Genomic DNA, 23401 nt, shown 5'->3' on the forward strand with positions numbered 1-23401 from the left:
AGCAGCATCTCTACTGCAGAGAGGAAGAGACTGGACAAGCTGATCAGGAAGGCCAGCTCAGTCCTGGGGATTCCTCTGGACACTGTACAGGAGGTGAGAGAAAGGAGGATGGTAGCAAAACTATCATCGTTGCTGGAGAACGACTCTCACCTCCTGTATGAAACGGTTTCAGACGCTCTTTTCTCTCTGCTGCTATTAGTCTTTACAACCAAAGCTGCTCCCAGTGAACCAGTCACCATAATACACACTTATTACTGTTTAACTGCAATAATAAACAATAACAAAAGTATGTGCAATAACAGAAATTTTGAAAAACATGCAATATGTGCATCTTTTTTATACATTTTGTTTTGTACATACTGTGTATTACATTATGCCTCTATTCTTTTTATATATTTGCATTTTATTACTCTTTGCTGCTGTAACAGTAAAATGTCCCCATTGTGGGACGAATAAAAGGTATATCTTAATAAAGGTATATCTTAACTCACGTTCTTACAGGGATTTTTGAATTTATGTACATTTCATTTAACTGCATGCTGGTTGACTCCATTCGTTGAGTCACGTGACCTCAGAGAACTTCCTGTTACACCGTAAATCATTTAGTGATCGTTACTGTACGTATACAATGACCACTCATGTCAAGATAAACAAATCTAAAAGAAATCCATTTCAGTGGAGTACAAACACGACATTTTGTCATCCGCATAAAAACAACAGAAGAGACATATCCGGGATTTTAATGGTTTTTTTTATTTTATTATTTGATATTATATTATATTTTTCTGCTTGACATCAAGTGCTTAGGGAAGAACATCACAACATCACAGTTTACCCAAATCAGCAGTGACCGCTCTACTCGAAATGCTCCATGGTTAGGTCCTTACCAGCATATTAAACCGATAAACTTTACCGTCTCTGCATCGCTAGGCTACAAAGATGGAGAGAGAAAGTAGTACATTCAAGCACACTACACAAAACAGGAAACTAATACAGTTAGCATTCTATGACGATCAGACAGTAGAGGAGCGAGCGATCCAGGACACTCGGTACTATGGAGTAAATAACGTTCCTCTGTTGGTTGTTAAAACTGTTGTGATGCACACAGAAGTACTGACCTATATATATGTATGCCACTGCGTCCACACACACACCTTGCAATGCTTTGGACAGTTACAACATCTGGAATGGATCATTGTTCCCCACTGTTCCGCGCTCGCCCCCACAGCAGAATGACGAGACATAAGAACTACAGGGATCTGGAGCGAGCGCAGTGGAATCAAATACTTAGAACCGAAACAAAGAAGAAGAAGAAAAGAAAAAAAAAAAAACTCAAATAAGGTGTTAATAACTCGGCCATGCAGGCAACACTATTTGATTAGCGAGTTTAGAACCGGTGTCACAAAATGACCTTTTAAGATCTCCTCGTTCTGCATTCCAGCATTTCCTCTTAAGTGTGTTTGAGCGAGACAGAATATTTATTGATGACTGTTGAACGGACGACAGCGCAGGCCTGTGATTGGCTGGTGACACGGTGAAGGGGAGATACTACTGGTCGGCGGAAGCTGGAGAAAGCGGATCGATGGGTTTTATTTTTAGTAGGCGTGGTTGGCCACGTACAGGGACTGTGCTGCGGCTCCGCCGGTTCCGCTGGACACGTACTTTCCCTTAGCGGCCAGACCGTTAGCCTGAGAAGGTAAACAAACAAACAAACAAATAAATAAACAAACAAACAAACCAAACAATCATCACTTGTAGATCCCCTACCATCCCTCTCATTTTCTCTCCACCTCACATTCTTTCCTTCCATTCTCTCCCCCGCTTTTCTTTCATTCCCTCTCCATTCCCTTTCTCCCTCTCTTCTCTCTCCACTCTCCCTTCCCCACCTTAAAGTTTAAGAGTCTAGACTCCACTTACTGAAAGCCCTCGATTCAAAGTTCATTTCATTTTCTACCGCTTATCCGAACTACTCGGGTCACGGGGAGCCTGTGCCTATCTCAGGGGTCATCGGGCATCAAGGCAGGATACACCCTGGACGGAGTGCCAACCCATCGCAGGGCACACACACTCTCATTCACTCACACACACACACACACTACGGACAATTTTCCAGAGATGCCAATCAACCTACCATGCATGTCTTTGGACCGGGGGAGGAAACCGGAGTAACCGGAGGAAACCCCCGAGGCACAGGGAGAACATGCAAACTCCACACACACAAGGTGGAGGTGGGAATCGAACCCCCAACTCTGGAGGCGTGAGGCAGACGTGCTAAACACTAAACCACCGTGTCCCCGATTCAAAGTATTACAGTTAATTAAAGTGAAGTAATAAATCATCTCGGTTCATCTGTCCAAGTCCATCTTTAACCACCACCACCCCCCCTCCCAGCATAACATGCGGTTGTTCTTCTGAATTCTGCAGTAATAAGTAAACACGTGGACACAGAAACTCAGTCACGAACCTCGGCACGCTTGATGAACTCCTCTGTGGCAGCTTTCGTGTTCTCCTTGAGCCCGCGCCAGGCGCCAAGAGCTGAAGCCTGCAGAGCACGGCCGTAGGAGAAGGTGAGCGCCCACGGCTTGGTCAGGGGGCAGTTGTTGATGGCGTTCAGGTTAACGGATGCCTCCTCTTCGCTCTGGCCTCCAGAAAGGAAGGTGACGCCTGAGAGGAAAAATGATCAGAAGGTAAAAAAGCCATCACTCGCTGCATGAAGGGGTTAAATCGTACAAAACCGTTAAAAAAAAAAAAAAAATTACCCGTGACTGCTGGAGGAACGGTGCGGCGCAGGGCAGTGACTGTTGCCATGGCGATCTCCTCACTGGAGAATTTGGTGGGGCAGGCGTGTCCGGCGGTCACCATGTTGGGTTTGAGCAGCGTACCCTCCAGGTAGACGTGATGGTCGGACAGAGCCTTGTAGCAGGCGGCGAGAACCTGGAACATACGACAACGTTTGATGGGTTAGAGTTGATTTGACTTCTGACCACTAGGGGCACTGATGAGCACCGAATGCAATAAAGTAGACATAAAGTATTGACCTCATTAATATTCAATATTCACCCTGGAATGACGGCAGGTTTACAGACAGTTTTGAGTCTATTTTCAGCAAAATAATTCCCTGAGACCAGAGATCATGTCTATATACTTTCATACTGTTTCATACAAAAATACTGCTTTAAGGAACATCTAAGCTAATCAGCACATCACAAGTGTTTTCTTCCTCTTGTACACCTACAAATCACAGGTTCGAGGGATCGTTTACCTTCTCTGTGACATACTGGCAGCGCTTGAGGTCATGATCACCATCAGGCAGGATCTCGGGCTCCACGATGGGCACGATGCCGTTCTAACAAAACAGAACTCAGTCATTTATGATCAGGGCACAGCACTGACTGCCTGAACTGTAGAGCGTAGGAGTTTCAGAGCTCACCTGCTGGCAGATGCTGGCATAGCGAGCCAGGACATTGGCGTTCTCCATGATGGCCAGTTCTGAGGGAGTGGTCTCGCTGATCTTCAGCACAGAACGCCACTTGGCGAAGTCGGCGCCGTCCTTCTTATACTGAGCGCAGCGTTCGGACAGGCCGTCCAGCCCTGAGTGAAAGAGACCGAAACATCAGTCCTGAGGGTTTAAAATAACTGGTCTACATGCTGGGAGGGTCAAATCCCTGTAAAGTGTCAACTCTGTCCCACTAAAAGAACTGGACCTGGTGGTACAAATGACCTTCGTCTGGTGGAATGGAAACGTGTTTAAAAAGGACTAGAACTCTGATCGAGAATTTGGCATTATTATGGTCTGTTTTGTAATCCAGGATCCCAAACTCAAGCATCAGGGTGCCAATACTTATGTAAACCTACATACAGCTATAAATATATCTCAAATATTGTACAGGAGTCTTTAACACTCTTATCGTTCGATAGAGAGATGTTGCTCCGAGCAGCACTGAAATGAAGTGGTCTTTACCCTGAGTTGTGGTTTCTCCGTTGGTTCCTGCCAGAGGAACGACACCTTTGTCGACCTGTTGGAGGAAGACGAGGGACTTTAAGTGCAGGAACTCGTTAAAATTCAAATCAAAATTCAGTTCTAAATGGTTTCGTTCTTACAGAGAGACTGAGAGGAGAAAGAAATATTCAGACAATTTTTTTCCCCCCCAGAAAATGATAGATTAAATGATATAATTATTGCCCCTGCCCCTGTTCTGTGTGTGAGGCATCAGGAGCTTTTCTTCCCTGAAACCGTTGTTCCTGCTGCTTTCTTCTCTTCCCCTTTCTTTCTACCCCTACCCTTCCTTCTTTCCCTCTTTTATATCCTTCCTCCCCGCTTTCTGTATTCCTTCCTTCCTCACCCCTTCTTCTGTCCCCCGTTTTTTGTCTTTCCTCCTTCCTTCCTTGCCCCCTTCTTCTGTCCCCCCTTTCTGTCTTTCCTCCTTCCCCCCTTTCTGTATTCCTTCCTTCCTTGTCTCTTCTTAATTGCCCCCTTTCTGTCTTTCCTCCTTCCCCCTTTCTGTGTTCCATCCTTCCTCACCACCTTCTTTCACCACCACCCCCCCCTTAATGTCCCCCCTATTCTTCCTTCCTCCCCCATTTTCTTCCTTCCTTCCTCCCCCCTTCTGTCCTGCATGTCTGGGGATGAAAATTCATTAAAGTGACAAACTTTCCACCTGTGAACTTTTGGACCAACTGTATTGACTGCAGGGATGTTTAAAAACTATTGATATAATAATAATAATAATAATAATAATAATAATAATAATAAAAAACTGAGAACTCCACCTCCCTTTACTAGGCCACCCATTTGTTTATTTTGACCCCAAAATGACGGCAACGCCTTTATAACCTTTACTTCCTCACTTCCAAATACTTTCACCCCCTTATTGTTAATCAGTTTTCTATCCTGGAGTTTTAGATCCGCACCGGAAATGTGAACAATTATATAAACACTGAACTGATTTATTTCCCCTCGATGTATATTACAGTAAACACAATCACCTGGTGGTCATGTGAAGGAATAGGAAAAAGATGATAAATTCTATCTTCTGCATTTTATCCTCTGACATAATAAACCGTGTAACCATGGAGACGGCATTTGACATGTACAGTCATCTAATCCTGACGCTAATCTGAGTCCTAATCCTGCACTGGATGTGTTATTTACACACAAGTCTTGTGTGAGTTTGCAAAGATAGGAATGTGAATATTTATTCATTCATTCATTAAAAAAAAAAAAACATGCATTAGTAACCTGATTTGTTTAAATATAATAAAATAATAATATATATACACCTTAATGCCCACTACGATGCCCCTGTCCTTGATCAACTTGGTGAAATTAGTGCCATCATCTGTGTTCTGGTAAAGTGTCTCGTGGAAGAAGATGACGCCGCCGATGCACTTGTCGATGCGCTCATCTGCCGTGAAGAGGAGCTGGCGGTACAGACGGCGGTTCTCTTCCGTGTTCTCAACACCGATGGGGTTCAGGCGCTTGGCCATGCTGCCTGTTTGCACGCAAACACACACACACACTTATTGCATCATGCCAGAGGAATTGCTGCAATCATCCATCTGTCACAACAGCTACAACACTAATCACCACCACAAGCTTTGTTCCATCTTCACACTGTGTCAAAATCAAAAAGTGTCTCTTGCAAATACGAAAGCAGAGCTGAGAGCTGCGACTGTAAACGAGCTGCTAAATGCAGAACAGTGAAATGTTTTGAGCCGCAGCTTCGTTCGAACGAAAACATTTAGATGTATTAACGTCGACATTCGCTGGTGTGCCAATATTTTTGCCACAATGTTTTCTCTTGCTTTTTAAGTATTTGTATTATTTTCTTGCATGTAAATGTGCATAATTTCTGCCTGTGCTTTATTGCGACACGTTACAAGGTGCACACCGATGTGGAGCTACAGCATGCAGCTCGTGTCTGAAACGTTCCTGTCCGAGGTGCTGAACTTAGTTTAGAGTCTAAACAGATCTTTGATACCTGTGGACTCGTCCGCAGCGAGGATGCCTTTGCCGGGCGCGACAATGCGCTGGGCGATTTCCTGCAGCTCTTTCTTCTGCTCAGTGGTGAGTGCTGGGTACTGATGTGTCATGATGACTGCTGCTCAAAACAACCTGAACGAGGGAGAGAGAGATGAAGGGAGAGAAATGAAGGGAGAGATCAGGAGAGAGAGAGAGATATGAGATGAAAGAAGAGAGCGATAAGGAGAGAGAGAGAGAAGAAATGGAGAGAGAAAGACAGAGTGGAGGGAGAGAGGAAGGGTAGAGAAAGATCAGAAGAGAGAGAGAGAGAGATGAAAGGAGAGAGAAGAAATGGAGAGAGAGGAAGGGTAGAGAAAGATCAGGAGAGAGAGAGAGATGGAGGGAGAGAGAGATGGCGGGAAAGGAAGGGAGAGAGATATGAAAGGAGAGAGAGATCAGGATAGAGAGAGAGAGAGAGATTGAGAGAGAGAAAGAGAATCATATTTAATGCGATGCCTTAAATTTCTCTCAGATTTCTGTACGTTTAATATTTAGAAATCGGAGCTGGACGACAGAATGCTGTGATGTCCTCAGACACATCAGACACGTCTCCCTCTTGCTTTACGACGCTTTCACGAGTTTGCTACAAAAATTCCAGCCCAAACTTTACTTCATCCATCGAAACCGTGACTACTGCAGAGACGAGAGCCTTTCAGCAGAGCAGGCTAATCAGCGAGTCGGAGCGTTGGCATGGCAACACAAATCGCTCTGTAAACCCGCGGCTTCGTTACGATCTGTTACCAAAAACGTAGAAAATATCTGTCCATGACATCAGTTACTCCTTTCAGTTTTAACTGACAGACAACAGACTTCATATTTATTATAAACAAAGTATATGCAAATTATTCTAACAGGCTGATGTCTGTAACTCGTTTAATAATAATCTCTCTCGTGGTTAATCGAGTGAAAAAATTTGAGAAGTTTTAGGAGACGAATACAGCCGGACGACTCGTTGGGGAGAAAAAACTAAACAAAACAAAGGAGAAACCTACAGTATTTCTGCACCGCTCTGGAAAAAGTGCAGAGGCAGCGAACGACCGGTGGCTAAAATTCCTCCGGCGTTCCCACGAGCTGGATTACAGAACGACATGCTGAGCCACATACAGATATCCAGCGAGGGGTTACGGACTTAACGCTCGTCTAAACTTCGCCGTCAGAGTCGTTACATGGCTCATGTGATGGGGGACATTTGGCCCTTTAATTTAAAACACAGCTAAACATCCCTGATGAAAAGATATAAGGAGACGATTCGATCCTTCCTTTGTTTATGAAACATTTATTGTAAATAAATCATTTATAAAAAAATATTTAAAAAAAAATAGATTTTTAGAATTAAAAAAATATTTATACAATTTTTAAAAATATTTCATTTGTTTAAAACTTTTTTTCCCCTCGATTCTTTTCTTCAAAAGCTAGATTTATTTATATTTTTTGCCTTTTTTTCTCCAAATTTTAATTATGATTTTTTTTTTTAAATCAAGATTTCCAAACATATAAACTAACAATAAAACTAACGAGGTCGTGGTTTAGTTGAAATGCCCACCGTAAATCACTCCCCCCTCCCCCCGACTTCATCGCACGTTTTCCCCTCACTGACTGCATCCAAGACAACGAGCTGAAACCGGCTGGAACCGGCTATCAGCTGCGAGACGCTTCGACGTCTTCTAAACGTCTCGTCCTACTCTGTCGCCCGAGACGATCGGCCCGAAACCGTCTGGGATTTTTAACGAATCGACGTGTTCGTCAGAATATAAAGCTCTAGAACGTATTCACGTGTACCGACGGCAAAGGAATCGTGGTTTATTAAACAGCAGGAGTGTTGTTTTCTCCCGATGGAGCAGAAAGAGCAGTCGTGTGTGAAAAAAAAAAAAAAAAAAAAAAAATCACACGCTCTGTTCACCAAAAGTTTCCAGTGAAAAACAAAGCCAGAGTCTTGGCAAGCCGAGCCTCGTTCATCACCTCTTTACACGAGGGGTACGAGAGAGCACGTCGTGCCAGAAACTCGTCTCCAACAGGCCCAGAAAAGCTTTAATGGTTTTAAACTACATCCGTTGTAGAAATCTTAAAGTCATTTACAAAAAAACAGTTCTGCTTTTCAGACCTCTGTTTGATTACGATGTCGTTTCCTGTCCTCACACCTCGTCTCTCAGACAGGATTAAAATCCCGCTACATTATGAAAAGTTTTAAACAGTAACCTGAAAGGTGACAGGACGTAAATCCTTAAAAATGAATGTTTGTTTTCCCCAAAAAACCGAAGCCCGGATCATGCTGATTAGGCCGAGTACGAACTGGTATCAGAACATCCTTAAAAAAGTCAGATGCTCTATAAATATATTATCATTTATATAAATTAATTGAAACGTATTTAAGTTATATTTAATTATTCGTATCATTTAATTTATGTATTTAAAAACAATCACATTAGAAGTTAAATGACAAAAAATCTGAAAATGTCAATATTTTAAAAAAAATTAAATAAATAAATAAGAAATAAATTGTGTTGAGGTTTTTGTGAGGTATGACTAAGTAAAAAAGAAAAAAACCCACAAAATAAAATAAATAAATTCCATTCAGTGCCATAAAGAGGGGAAAAATAAAACACAATAAATAAACAAATAAATAAATAAATAAATAGGAGGGTGTGTGAAAAGGAAGGGTGCCAATAATTCTGGCACAGCTCCTGTAATGATAGCATTTTCAGTTTTTAAAACTAAACTCTTAACTGAAAATTAAAATCCCATCATTTCTTATTTGGGATTATTTTTACTGTATAAAACATTCATTACTGTTATAACGTTCACAAATAAAAGATTACAGGACGGCATCCGATCAGCTGCTTACTGAACTATTTATAAACCGTCACTGCATCGTCGCTCATCCTGGGCTGAACAGGGTCATGTGACTGGCGGTCGATACGATGATGGATTTCAATGAACCAAAGCCTGAGCTAAATACAGACGTACGGACGCTGGGAAGGTCGTAGTGAGGTCGTTCATCAGGACAGCAAAGGGTGATGAAATGCAGCTAATACACAACTCCACATACAGTGAAGGATTCAGGGATGGAAGGAAGGAGTCTCCAGTGTCAGTGCTCTATGTGGGCTGGATGAAATGTACATGAGGTCCTGGGGTGATGGGGTGCAAAGAAAAATAAAAACAAAAGGAAGAGGAGAAATAAACAAACAATCTGCTAATCCTTACTGTATTTAACACTTGAATTAATTTTTTTAAATTGTTTTACATATATACACTATGTGCTGATAGCAAATGCATCATGTCCCTTTCATAAACTAATCAAGAGACACCTGAAAACATGTAGCTTTACAGACATTTATGCTTTCAGGTGTCTCTTCTCAGGAAAAGCCAGAAAAAAAAAGTAAGCGGGGAGGGGGGGAAAAATAAATAAAAAAATAGTTTATATAGTTTATAATAGTTTCTAGCTGCTATAGCAGAAACGATAACAGGAACTAATCTGATTCATGGATGATCCATGACATTCAACTATAAGAAGAGTAAAACCTTTCTGAGCTGTTATGGGAACATGATCCACTCCACCTCACCCCACTGTGTGGCTGTTTACTGTCCTGTAACAGTACACCCCACTGTGTTTATTCCAGCCACAATTCTTGAGGCTTTATATGGTTCGGTTTACATAAAGTCCTTTTTCAGCCCATCGTAGAGCGTTCAACAAGTTCCACATATACGTGAAGGCTCAGGGGTTTCTAACGGAGTGCATCCGGTCATGAACAAGGTGTGCTGTGGCTCTGCACTGCGTCACTCCAAGGCCAATCGAGTACCAGTGACATCCATCAGAGAGACGGAGGCTGTAACGGCCACCAGACGTCGACCAGATCAAACACCTCGCAGGATGCAGATCCTAATCTGTCCTTCTACCTGATCAACACCGTTAAAATCAACACCAGCTGCATTTACAAGAAGGGCAGAGAGTGACTAATCACCGGGAGCGGACGTGTCACAGACATTAACAAAATGTCATTGTCTTTTTTTTGGTGTCTCATATTTCATGCTCGCATGTAAAATAAAACAGCATCGTTTCATTCATTTATGAGGTACTCTTTCAATGGAAAAAGAAAGAAATACTTTCAAATATACGTGTTAATTTTATTCTTGGTCACAAATTACAGCCAAACTGTGACAGTGTTTTGTTACTAACAAAAAGTATAAATAATAAAAAAATAAAGAAATAATAAAGAAAAATAATAAATAAATATATATATTAAAAAAAAAACACACACTCTTGGTGTCAATCTTTAACAAGCCATTAAGAAAATAATAAAAATAAAAAAAGGAAAGAAAATAAAAATCCTTATAAGATTAGATCAAGGTGGATTAATGAGGAAACTGTACAGCTCTGGACATGCGCAGTAGGACTCTCCAACCACGCACTATATAAACCGTTTTAAACCCGAGCATCCGAGATGCGTCACATCGGCGCAGACATGCGATTTCCTTCATTGGTTTTATAGCGACAGAATCCCTGGGTCTGCGTTTCTGTGGCGCAGTGTTGACTTGAGAATTTAATTTTACACTTAAACTCGACATCTCTGAATGACTCCGACAAAAGTAACCCAGAGTTTTAGTGATTTCCCCTTCGGTAGGTTTAGGGAAATGTTGTAAAGGATTATAAGCTCGGAGCAACAGGGTTTTTTTTTCCCCAGAGACGCAATGATAACTAACCACCACCCACTGCTGCTAGAAATGTGTACGTGCACACAGACACACACACACACACACACACACACACACATATACATACACATATAGGCATATAAACACACAGACTCTCTCTCTCATACACTAATTATATATATATATATATATATATATATATATATATATATATATATACACACACACACATACACACACACACACACACACACACACACATGCATACATACACACACACACACATATACATACATATATAAATATATAAAACAGACATACACATATACATACACACACAGACACACACATGTATATAGACACACACATGTATATACACACACAGACAGACATACACACAGACACACACCTCAACTAAACATCACCCTCTGCATCCACCACACCAGTCGTGATCAGTTTCCCCTGTACTTCAGGCTACAATGCGGAAGAGGAGGAGGATAATGTCCTAACTTGTGTTCAAGGTTGTCAGTGATGAAGATAATGATGATGACGATATTTTTCCACAGAAAACTAACTCACATTAACGTATATACCCTAAAACCCGTTCATCGTTACATAAACTATATCATTAACGTACAAAATCTCTATTATTAAACAAAACCCTTTAACACGTTAGCATTAGCATTAGACTAGTTTTACCTCAGGGTTTTAATAAGACTTCAATTAAAAACACCTGTCGAATAAACAGACCGGAACAGACCGAACAAGCAGACATACTGATGCTTTACCTGGTTTGCGTGTGAAAGCTGAGAGGACGTAGAGAGAGATGATGCTCACTGACCGACTCTGGCGTTCTGATGCCGCAACGCAACGTGACCGCTTACAAAACTCCCTCATACATATTCATGACGCGTCCAGTTATGCGTCCTTACGTCGACAGCCTTCGTCACGACGTACGCGTCCAACCCTGATCCGAAGCATGTCCTTAGGCACGTAGGCATTAAGGATGACTTGCTGTAATATAAAATGTCTTACATTTCACAGCATCACCCAAAACTGCATTTCAATGAGCTTAAGGTTTTATTTTAGTTGATATTAATTGGAGGAAATGGATGATATTAATTGTAAGAACATATTAGAATTGAAGCTAGGGATTATTATCATTATATGACCTTGAGGAAGGTGTTTTTTTCTCAGGTTGCTCCATGATGGTGGCGTCTACGAGGCCTGACACACTGAAACAGCTTTAATTTAAAAAATACGTCTTATATCGAATTGAATAATACGTCCGAAGCGTCGGTTCGGGTGATCGGACTAGTAAAAAAACCATTTGAGGCGAGTGTGCAAGTGTTTATTTATTGTATTCATCTCTACTAAAACCTCAAGCAGATGCAAAACACACCATTTTCTGTCTATAAAAAGGGTTGCAACAATTAACAACCAGGACCCAAAAAAAATAAAAGTCTTTATGAGGATCCAGATGACGATGAGGATGTGGTTCCACTTTGAGTCTGGTTCCTCTTAAGGTTCCTTCCTTCACTACCTAAGGGAGTTTTTCCTCACTACAGTCACCTGAGTCACCTCAGACTTGCTCATTAGGGATAACTACAAACACACAGCATATTTTTATGCGTATATACGTCTACATGATGTAGAAATGTGTACATTCTATGTATAGTGTATAATGTGTATTGTTAACTGTATGTATGTACATATTGCGTATAATGCGTAGTGCTAACTGTAAGCATGTCTAATAGTACACTGTGTGTACTGACTATATGATTGTGCATATTGCACATTTTCACCTGTTGAAGTCTGTATGATTATATATTAATTGTTTCTGCAATTTCTGGAGTTCGCTCCTAAGAATTTCACTCACCAAGGCACGTGTGCTGTGGTGATGTGACAATAAAAGTGACTTGATTTGACTTGAATTGATATTTAAATATATCTAATATTAATCTTGAATCTTTATAATAACCTTTTGTTTTATGATCATGTTGAGACAATGTCCATTGTTAAAAGTGCTGTACGAATAAAATTGAATTGAATTTAGTGTGTGTGTGCCCTGCGATGGGTTGGCACTCTGTCAGGGTGTATCCTGCCTTCATGCCCAATAACGCCTGAGATAGGCACAGGCTCCCCGTGACCCGAGAAGTTCGGATAAGCGGTAGAAATTGAATGAATGAATGAATGAATGAATGAATGAATGAATGAATGAATGAATTGAATTTATATTCTGTATATTATATACTGTATTTGATCAAGAGCTATGAGACAAATACTATTGTGCCTATCTGAATACAGGGTCCTGATAAAATAAATAAGTAAATAAATAAATAACAGTGGAAGAAATTGTAATACAGCTCAAAGCCTGCTTATTGTATTCTATGTATATACAGTATATACACTAAATGGCATAAAGTTTAAGTATATCTGACCATCACGCTCATACTGTATGTGCTTGTTGAACATCTTTTTCCAGATTTATTCGCCATCTCTGTTATAATAAGCTCCACTTTCTGCGAAGGTTTCACTATTGGAGATATTGGAGAGTGGCTGTGGGGATTTGTGTTCGTTCAGCAACAAGGGCATTAGTGAAATCAGTCACTGATGGAGGTCTGGGTTTCAGTCTAGTGTTCCAGTTCATCCTAAAGGTGTTCAGAAGGATCAGAGTTGAGTCTGGGTTCTCTCTGTGCAGGACACTCGAGTTCTTCTTCTCTGATCTTCACCTCTAAAGACATTCTGTACTTTATAATGGTGTGTTTCCAAATTTGTGTCAACACTATAGGAAGGAACCACATATAAGCGTGATGATCAGATTGTCACCAAAAATGCAGCCACACTAGGTACTTTTATATACTCATTTTCATCAAGGGTGCCAATAATTCTTAAAGGACAGAAATTCCACAAACAAGACAAAGCGCCTCCTAGGCTATATTCTTCATTAATACTTTAAGTGAATTTACATTTGGTTTGCTGGCTAGAAACAACAACAACATGAAAAAAAAAAATCCTAATACATCACATCCTGTTTCTTCCATTATGACCTTGAGCGGTGTGTTTTGACCTGAGTATCCATGGTAATAAACATTACTCTCGGTGTGTTCATTGTATACGGCCACCGGTTTTGTGTAGAACTACACATCAGTACATATAATTTGTGGTGTAACAAACATGTAAAAAGAGTATAAGTAAAACAAAGGGCCTGTAAACATACACTGGTTTTCACACAAAGGTGGACAGGCAGGGAATCAGCATGCTATTTTTTTAGTTTAAGCTTAAAATGGATTATTTTTAATGTTTTGAAAATAATCCAGTAACCCTGAGAAATGCAAATACGCAAAACAAAAAAAAACAAAAAAAGCCTTGGCATGGGAACTCACATGTAGCATGAATATTCTTAACTTATGGCATGAAACCTATTTTGGAAATATGTTGGAAAAAAATTCTAAATAATATCAATGGACACAAAGAATTTTTCAGTTATGGGAATTATAGAACATATAGTATGATCCCTGTGCTACACGTTTCAAATGAACATCAATCGGTTAGCATCTCGCTATAAAAATGCTCTCTGTGACTTGCCCTGAGTGACTTGTCATTGCTCGAGTGCCTCCGGTAGTTCTGAGCTGGAGGATGAAACTCTGTGGAAATTGCAGTCGAAATCAAAATCAGGAAACGGCTCAAGCGCGAGACCTCGGCAGGCTTTAGCAGGGCGATCGGGCCGCTTCTTCAGTTCCACGATCAGCTCCACTGGGCTTTTTTGTAACAACTGCGAGTCGAACGGAGTCCCACGGAAAAAAGTTTGGCGCTTGAAGCGCTCCAGGGTTCGCAGGCGACGTGTCGGGGTCTTACACAGCAGCTGGCAGGGACGGGAACACCAGGATGAGGGCATGATTTTGGTTCTAAACGGATTTGGGGTTAAAATCTACCAAAGGATACAGGACAGGCTGATCTGATGAGAAATGTAATCCTGAACCAACCTCTAGAGAGTGTTTATGTCTCACCTCGGTCAGCAGAAGGGCAAACGGAGGAGAGAAGCTTGTGGGCATCTCATAGGAGAAGCAGCGCACCTTCCTCAGCATGCAACAGTGATCTGACTCGGGAGGAACAGGAAACTGTCAGAAGAAGTGAAGTGATTTAATAGCAAGCTCAAGAGAACTCATATGTACAGATTCAACCTATAAGTGGGATACGCAGTGTCGTATCGCTTAGGGCCGCTCTAAATATGTAAGATACGTATATTCACTCTTCTTTTTTTCATTAAGCTTTATCCTGGTCAGAGTTGTTGTGGATCCGTAGTTTATACCAGGAACGTTAAGCGTGAGGTGACAATACACACTGGATAGGATCTGAGTCCATCAAAAGGACACAATACTTGACAATTAAGCATAGCTAAGACAGAAAAGTATCGCCTGGTCTTTTACCTGTCCAGTTTGGGTGAGTTTGTGCTCACTGTACCACCTGATTCTTGTTCATGGCTTATGATTTATGATTAGCTTGGGACAAGTGCAAAGTGATTCTGAGACGGTGTATCCGGAGGTATAAAAGAATTCCAGCTGTGGTAGTGGACAGAACACTTGTCTTGGGTACAGATACGGAATTTCCTTCAGGTCTTAAATGGGTCACACAGGAAATGATACACTCTCACTCACTCATTTTCTACCGCTTATCTGAACTACTCGGGTCACGGGGAGCCTGTGCCTATCTCAGGCGTCATCGGGCATCGAGGCAGGATACACCCTGTACGGAGTGCCAACCCATCACAGGGCACACACACACACTCTCATTCACTCACTCACGCAATCACACAGTACGGACAATTTTTCCAGAGATGCCAATCAACCGACCATGCATGTCTTTGGACCGGGGGAGGAAACCGGAGTACCTGGAGGAAACCCCCGAGGCACGGGGAAAACATGCAAACTCCACACACACAAGGCGGAGGCAGGAATCGAACCCTCAACCCTGGAGGTGTGAGGCGAATGTGCTAACCACTAAGCCACTGTGCCCCCCGGAAATGATACAATATCATATAATATATGAATATATGCGTAATTCTTTTATTTAGTACTTTTACTAATTCTGTCTATTTCTGAAACTTAGTGTTCGAAAGTAAAACCCTAGTATGAATTTTTTTTATTAAGCGATGCGCATTTATTTTTTTTCTTAAATGGAGATTATGGAGTGACTCTGTGGAACCAGCTAATGTATTAAGTCACATCCCGTGTGCTGTTTACGGCAATAATCTGAGAAACGTGTAAATTCACGACAAGTAGATTGTTCCAAATAAATCTGGCCTTTGACCTGCAGTCCAAGTATCACTGATTCTAAAAGTCTGTGATCACAGTGATGCAGTCACGTGTCGGTGACCTGCTTTGTGACTCCACCTTGCCGGTAGCCAATGCGAAGAGCAGGATCCCAAGTGACCACCAATCGGCAGCGTGGCTGTACGGACCTCCGCTCAGCACTTCAGGAGCTGTAATGTAACAGGAAGCTTTTGTAAGACTGAAAGCAAGAGGAAATTTACACAATACACAACGATGTATTGCTACAAGGTTTATCAGTATGTTTCAGGAACAACCCAACTGATGTTATAATGAATACGCTTAAGCTTTTAAGGTATTAAAGAAATGTACCCATGTACTGAATTGTCCCACATATAGTGAATGCCCTTCCTCCATGTTCGAGCCTCCGAGACAAACCGAAATCAGCCAGGCGTAAATGCCCTGACACACAAATCATATATATATAACAAATCAATACAATGTTCGACTTTCATGTAACAGTAACAACATACATGTGTAATCAGATATTATTAACATCTGTGTTAATACTAAACTCGATGTACAGAATACAGACCGCACTTACCCTGATCTGACAAAAGAACGTTCTCCATCTAGAGGAGAAAAAAAAACAAGAAGCTTCAGATCTTTCCTTCGATCGTCTTTGTCATGAACCGCACTAGACTCGTATGTCTCTCGACTTGTACATACGCGTGCCCAATGACCAATTAGAAAACTTTAACAATAGCACTATTTCTGTCAGGACCACTTGTCAAATGAGAATAGATTAGATGATAGCGTACAGTTAGTCTTAGCGGTATGGTTCTATTCGAGGCAGGAATCCACGCGCACATCCGTGCGCATGCATGGACTGAGCGGGGACAGCAGCAATTAGAAAATAGAATAGACCCCCCGATAACAGAAGTATTGATCATGCAAAGAGTTTTTTTTTGTTTGTTTGTTTTTCAAAAATAAATGAATAATGAATAAATAGAGAGAGGAAGAGAGAGAAACTATGTGGAGATTTAAGACATAAACTGGTACACCGAACACGGGTTCCGGCATGGTGGAGTTGGGGTTGGAGGAGGGAGGAGGGAGTTTAAGTTGCAGCAGCAGTGACGTGCTGGAAAGTACCTCAATGAATGTGAATTTAAATGGTCGGGTAATATGGATGACGTAACCGGATTGGTGCGCGTCGTGGACCGCTGATTGACAGCTGATGCACGCTTGACGACATGGCCTGCCAGAACTAACGCGAAGCTTAATTTATCAGTATTAAGACGAGAAAAAAAAATTCTTACCTTAACGTCACGGTGGATTATTCCAAAATCATGAAGAAACCCTGTGATGAACAACAGATGAATAAATTTGCCGGAAAATTCTTTTTGCCAATAATCAATAGACTTTTATTAGAAATATTCACCGAGAGCAGAGCCGAGCTCAGCAGCGAACACCTTGAGCGCATCCTCTCCGAAGTGACCGATCATCAACCAGTAGGTGTATAAATCTCCTGTGCTGCAGTAATCACACACTAGAGAGGCAAGAAGGAGATAAAAGAACGTTGTGTATGATAAATATCTCACTCTGTCACACATAGGGTCATGTTTGTTTCAGTATATATAAACACCATCGATCATACACATTTACAGCCGTCCTTATTCAGAGCAATTGAGGGTTAAGGGCCTTTCTCAGGGGCCCAACAGTGACAGCTTAGTGGACCTGGGATCAAACTCACAACCTTCCGATTGGTAGCTCAACACCTTAACCACTAGGCTACCACACGCCCTGGTATTTTAACATGAACCAGTCCTCTTTTAAGTTTTCTTATCCTGCATTCGACATAATGCCATAACTCATCATTTACGACTCGAGATAACAACAAATAAAAGCATCAGAATTCCTATTTGGGACGGTAACGTTATTTCTGATGTCATTCGTTACGTCAATTCAACAGGAAAACAAATGAAGTCCTCTTACAATTTGAATACGTTATACCAGTGGTCCCCAACCCCCGGGTCACGGACCGGTACCGGTACCGGTCCGTTGACCAAATGGTACCGGGCCACCCAAGGAACATTAATTATTTCATTTTATTTACTGTGGTGTATTTCTCTCGGGTTTGTGTGACTTTCCATGGACGAGAGGTTAACCGGGAGCTGAGAGACGTCACCTAAAGCCGCACCGATACCGCGCATGTGCGAAATATCATGATATCGGGCCGGGTTTAGGTGACATCTGGAGCTGAGCGGCTGCAAGCGGCAGTGGTGTTGTAGCTTTGGTGGAGAGAGAAGGTGTGTATCGCTCTTCTCTCTGTTCACCGGTACTTTGTCATGTTTAACAGTGCTTGGTGTACGTGTATATTGTGGTTGCTCAAATTTAACCCACAAATTAGCAAAAATGAGCACGAAACAGACGTCGTTAGAAAGTTAGAAACTCTGCCGGTGTTCTGGATTACAGTCATGGCGGAATACCCTGAGATTGTCTCCACAGCACTTAAATCCCTATCGCCATTTCCGACATGCTATCTGTGTGAAGCGGGGATTTCTGCAGTGACGGCAACCGAAACAACACAACGGAATAAACTGGACATTAGCAACACACTTCGGGTGTCATTGTCTCCTATTACCCCAGATGGAACCGTCTCGTTGTAAAGAAACAGGCTCAGGGTTCTCATTGATTTAGCATTGTAGTGAGTTAAAAAGGCATGTTTAAATACAATTAAATTAATATTATTAATTTTAATATAATTGTATAGCCCCCACCCCCCGCGGGCCACGGTAAAATGATCAAACATTGACCGGTCAGTGGCGAAAAAAGGTTGGGGACCACTGCGTTATACTGTCTATACGTATAATAACAAAGATATATGCACTCATATTATTCCATTAAAAAGTCGATCGCAAAAGCGTCTTTCTTTTTACATTTACATTTCCGGCATTTAGCAGACGCCCTTATCCAGAGCGACTTACATTTTATCTCGTTTTGATACAACTGAGAAATTGAAAGTTAAGGGCCTTGCTCAGGGGCCCAGCAGTGGCACTTTGGTGGATGTAGGAATCAAACTCACAACGTTCCAATTGGTAATCCAGCACCTTAACCATTAGGCTACCAATTCCCATTTTTAAACGAATAATCCCAAAACACACGTGACAGACGTCACCTTTCCCAGTAGAGTCGAATGCAGCATTAGAGTGTGAGCATAACGGTACACAGATATTATAATGTAGTGTATTTTTTTTATTAATGCAGGAGAGTTACTTCAGTGGAACACAAAACTCACCACTCATTCTCAACATTGCTTTTTTATTAACAAGGCAACTAAGTGGGTAAAGCGGGTAAAGGGATGGGACATGGGGTGCGATGTGCCATAGCAAGAGTGGGTAGCGTTTCATTCTTTTCAATCTCTTTTTCACCTGGGAGCAACAGGACATCAGGGGAGTTCAGTGTTCAGGTGGGGATTATTGCGTTATGGCTCAAAGAGATAAAGAGAGCAATTTCTGTTAGTGAAAAAGGGCAGGCTTCTGTATTTGATCTACAGCTAAGCAGATCTGTTCAGCTTTCTTCAAGCATTCATTCATTCCTTTTCTACCGCTTATCCGAACTTCTCGGGTCACGGGGAGCCTGTGCCTATCTCAGGCGTCATCGGGCATCGAGGCAGGATACACCCTGGATGGAGTGCCAACCCATCACAGGGCACACACACACACACACTCTCATTCACTCACACACTCACACACTATGGACCATTTTCCAGAGATGCCAATCAACCTACCATGCATGTCTTTGGACCGGAGGAGGAAACCGGAGTACCTGGAGGAAACCCCCAAGGTACGGGGAAAACATTCAAACTCCACACACACAAGGCGGAGGTGGGAATCGAACCCCCAACCCTGGAGGTGTGAGGCGAACGTGCTAACCACTAAGCCACCGTGCCCCCTGTTCTTCAAGCATGTAATTGGGAAATAAATAGGGAAAAAATGAATACATAAAGGAGATTAAAGAGGAGATTTTCGGTCATTTCCATAACCAGGCATTTTGGGCCACACTGCACACTGGAGAACTTTGTTTATCATCTGATTTTCAAACTGCTTGAAGTAAAAAAGCACAGAAATCTACATGGGGTGCAAGGGGGCGTGGAAATAGCGAGTGGGTGAAGGTAACAATGACGTACTGACGTAAGGAAAGGAGGAAAGCGGAACCGAATGGGTCTTGAATAATCACTCACTAATATAGAGGTGGTGCTGGGTCTGCCAGCAGTCCTGCAGGTCGTGGACGAAAGGGTGGCAGACCTGACGCTGCAAAGCAACAGTTAGACAACAACGACACAGGACATCTGAGTCAGCGAACGCCTGAGAGATCAAAAAAGTAGGCTTACAATTAATCTACACAGAGGTGAAGAGACGACGACTCGTGTTCACCCTGCATTTACGTTATAATCCTTTGTCTAACTTCTTCCACTTCTTTGATCCAATCATTTTAACCTAGTTCTTCTGTTCCAGCTGAGCGACTTTTATTGTCCTTAAAATTAAAGTTAATAAAGCCTCTATTTTTGTAAGTATGCAGTCTGAACATTACAATTTGGTCTCAATAGAAAGTGAACATACAGAGCAGGTGCTGCACTTATACTAACCTGGACGATCACCTCTTCCTTAGACTGGTCCAGCACACCCAGACGAAGAATCTCAGATTTCGGGATAACCTAAATTCCCCAAAAACATATACGCTGTGTGAGAACTCGTCAACACCAATCATCTCAAACCTCACGGAAATACTTTTCTTGTGAGCATCTGAATCTCACAGAGGTGCTGTTGTGAGATTCTTGCTATACATTATTCCAATATTCCTATGTAATATTCCATTCACAACACAGAATAAGCAAAGATAAGATGACTGACTGAGATTTCAGACTTGCAGCAATAAAATAATGAATTTCTTTATACTGATTGAAAATGTCTTATAAGTCGATTTCTATTCTGCTGCCAGTGTACTGGTTAAAATGGTTAAATAACAGAATTTTTACTAAATATTTTAAATATATGTGCAGAATGCATAGAAAATGAATCAACACCTTCAATGGCGCTGTAGGATTTAATGGTATGAGAAATAGAAGCAATAAATTTACCTTCACTGCATAAGTCTTTTGTTTTGACTTGTCCTTCACCTTCAAGATGGGACCGAACGATCCTTTGGCAATGTAACCCAGGATCTGAAGGCACAGATTTAAACTGTAACTGCTGAACCAGAGGAAAAACAAACCCTTATGTTAATTTGTGGGATGATTCCTGACCTGGAAGTGCTCATGTCCAGGGATGCTGCGGTGGGGAAACTCTGGTAAGAACATGTTGATAAAAGTGGGGAGGCTCCATTCCATGTGTAGTTTGTCAGGGACGGGTAATGAAGACAGAACATACTCTGGAACAGGTGCTGTCTTGTCCTGAATCATGTGCCGTGACCTGATGTGCAGGCCTAAAGGAACAGAGACACCCAAACTGGATAGGAAGCCACGCCATCTAGATGAGCGGTGACTTTCGTCCTTATGCTGCAGTAGATTCTGTAATAAATCATACCAAGATAATGCATTGGTTGGAAAAATGAAGGGTTAAAAAATGTGGCATTAATCAAAACAGATATATTAGAACACTCTCAGAAATAAAGATACCAAACCTAACTTTAGAAAAAGATACACTATCTGGCCAAAAGTTTGTGGACGCCTGATCGTTACTCCCATAGGTGCTTGTTGAATGACCAGTTTTATTCACCTTTAATGTTATAATAAGCTCCACTCTTAAAGAAAGACGTTTCACTAGATGTTGGAGTGTGGCTGTAGGGATTTGTGATCATTCAACCACAGGAGCATTAGTGAGATCAGGCACTGATGGAGGTTCACTTCTGTACGTCACTCTGGATAAAAGGGTCTGCCAAATGCTGTAAATGTAAATGTAAGTGTCTGGGGTTCAGTTGGTGTTCCACTATATCCCAAAAGTGTTCGATAGAGTCGGGGCTCTGTGCAGGACACCATGCAGCTTATACAGCTTGCTTTGTGCACGGAGGTTTGAGCCTTTTAGTTTTAGACATTCAAAACAATTAGGTTCTATCAACTTTATGGCAAAGGTTTGCTGAAGAACCAAATATGGCTGTGATTCTCAGGTTTCCACGTATTTTTGGACATATAGTGTACATACTCAGAGTATAAAAGATGTCCGAATTGATGGTTCCAGTCCAGTGGTGAAGAAAGTTTATTCTGAAAGTGTATGTAATGTATAAAAGGAAGGTAATAATGCCAAGACAAACAGCATCAATGATTGCTCAGAGATTGATATATTCTATATTGTAAAAGTCATGATTGTAGATGCCCTAAAATGCTATTTAGAGCACAATATGATTATCACACAGTGTATAAAAATGTAAAGATTATAATAAAATGATAAAACTTTAATAACTGCAGTTAGATTGGATACAAACCTTACTGCTTTTGCTCCCATTGGCGCCCATTACATTCACTTCTTTGCTCTGAAAAAGAACTTCATCCTACAATTCCTTCGTCCATGTTTTAGACTCCATGCCACTTCAGATCGTCCAGTTTAATCACAGGACCCAAAGTTATGGCGGCGTAAACAAGATAATCTCCGTTATCTCCATTATCGGTGGCTTTTGACGTGAACCTCACATCCGATTGGCTCTTGATAACAGCACAGCCAATCACTTCGAAGATTAAGATATGACCCCGCCCACCGCCTTAGTTTCGCTGTCCACGGTGCTGAATAATTTAGCTGTGAAATATTCTCTATAATATTTTCTATTGAATTCTATATTCTATTCAGCGTATATTTATTTTTTTAATATATACTTTTTTTTTTTTAGGTTTTTACTTTTAAAACAGTATGCTGGGTTTGTTATCAGTCAGAAATATACATATTTATAAGACTTTTCTGTATTATAAATATGACAAAAGACAAAATCAGACAAAACTACAGTGGTGCCCAAATATTTGAGAGATCTCTGATGAAAGGAGTTTACTGTGAATTCTAATTCAGTACAAATGTTTTTCAATACAAGTTTATTCAATTCAATTCAATTCAAATTTATTTGTATAGAGCTTTTAACAATTGACATTGTCTCAAAGCAGCTTTACAGAACATAAACATAGCACAAAAGTTTATTATAAAGAATAATATAAAGATTAATAGAATACAACATTCAAGATTAATATTAGATATATTTAAATGTGTTTGTATTAATAATAATAATAATAATAATAATAACAATAATAATAATAACAACAATAATAATAATAATAATAATAATAATAATAATAATAATAATAATAATAATAATAATAATAATAATAATAATTCTGGATTAGATTGTTCGCTTTGGCTACCCCTAACGGTCAGAAGAAGAAGAACAAGAGGAAGTCACTAGTACTGGATTAGTGACTTGT

The 23401-nt window shown here is 41.0% G+C and overlaps 2 protein-coding genes across 2 annotated transcripts; both read right to left on the bottom strand.

Moving 5' to 3' along the window:
- Positions 1-1592: 1592 nt before the first annotated feature.
- On the bottom strand, positions 1593-11616 carry aldocb (aldolase C, fructose-bisphosphate, b). Its single transcript, XM_027153454.2, has 9 exons — positions 11461-11616; positions 5982-6115; positions 5281-5492; positions 3962-4016; positions 3431-3591; positions 3263-3346; positions 2760-2934; positions 2465-2664; positions 1593-1688 (listed from the first exon to the last, which is right to left on the bottom strand). Exons 2-9 carry the CDS (start codon positions 6091-6093, stop codon positions 1596-1598), a joined length of 1092 nt encoding a protein of 363 aa, XP_027009255.1. The 5' UTR covers positions 6094-6115; positions 11461-11616; the 3' UTR covers positions 1593-1595.
- Positions 11617-14234: 2618 nt separating this feature from the next.
- Positions 14235-22616, bottom strand: rskrb (ribosomal protein S6 kinase related b). The gene is given in 12 exon segments (XM_027153365.2): positions 14235-14537; positions 14683-14793; positions 16066-16154; positions 16315-16404; positions 16547-16574; positions 17262-17302; positions 17384-17491; positions 20186-20255; positions 20591-20659; positions 21083-21166; positions 21248-21511; positions 22423-22616. Coding segments are annotated over 12 exon segments (1287 nt in total). The 5' UTR covers positions 22453-22616.
- Positions 22617-23401: the final 785 nt, after the last annotated feature.

This window comes from Tachysurus fulvidraco, chromosome 21 (genome assembly GCF_022655615.1).
Source record: "Tachysurus fulvidraco isolate hzauxx_2018 chromosome 21, HZAU_PFXX_2.0, whole genome shotgun sequence".
Taxonomy (NCBI): Eukaryota; Metazoa; Chordata; class Actinopteri; order Siluriformes; family Bagridae; genus Tachysurus; species Tachysurus fulvidraco.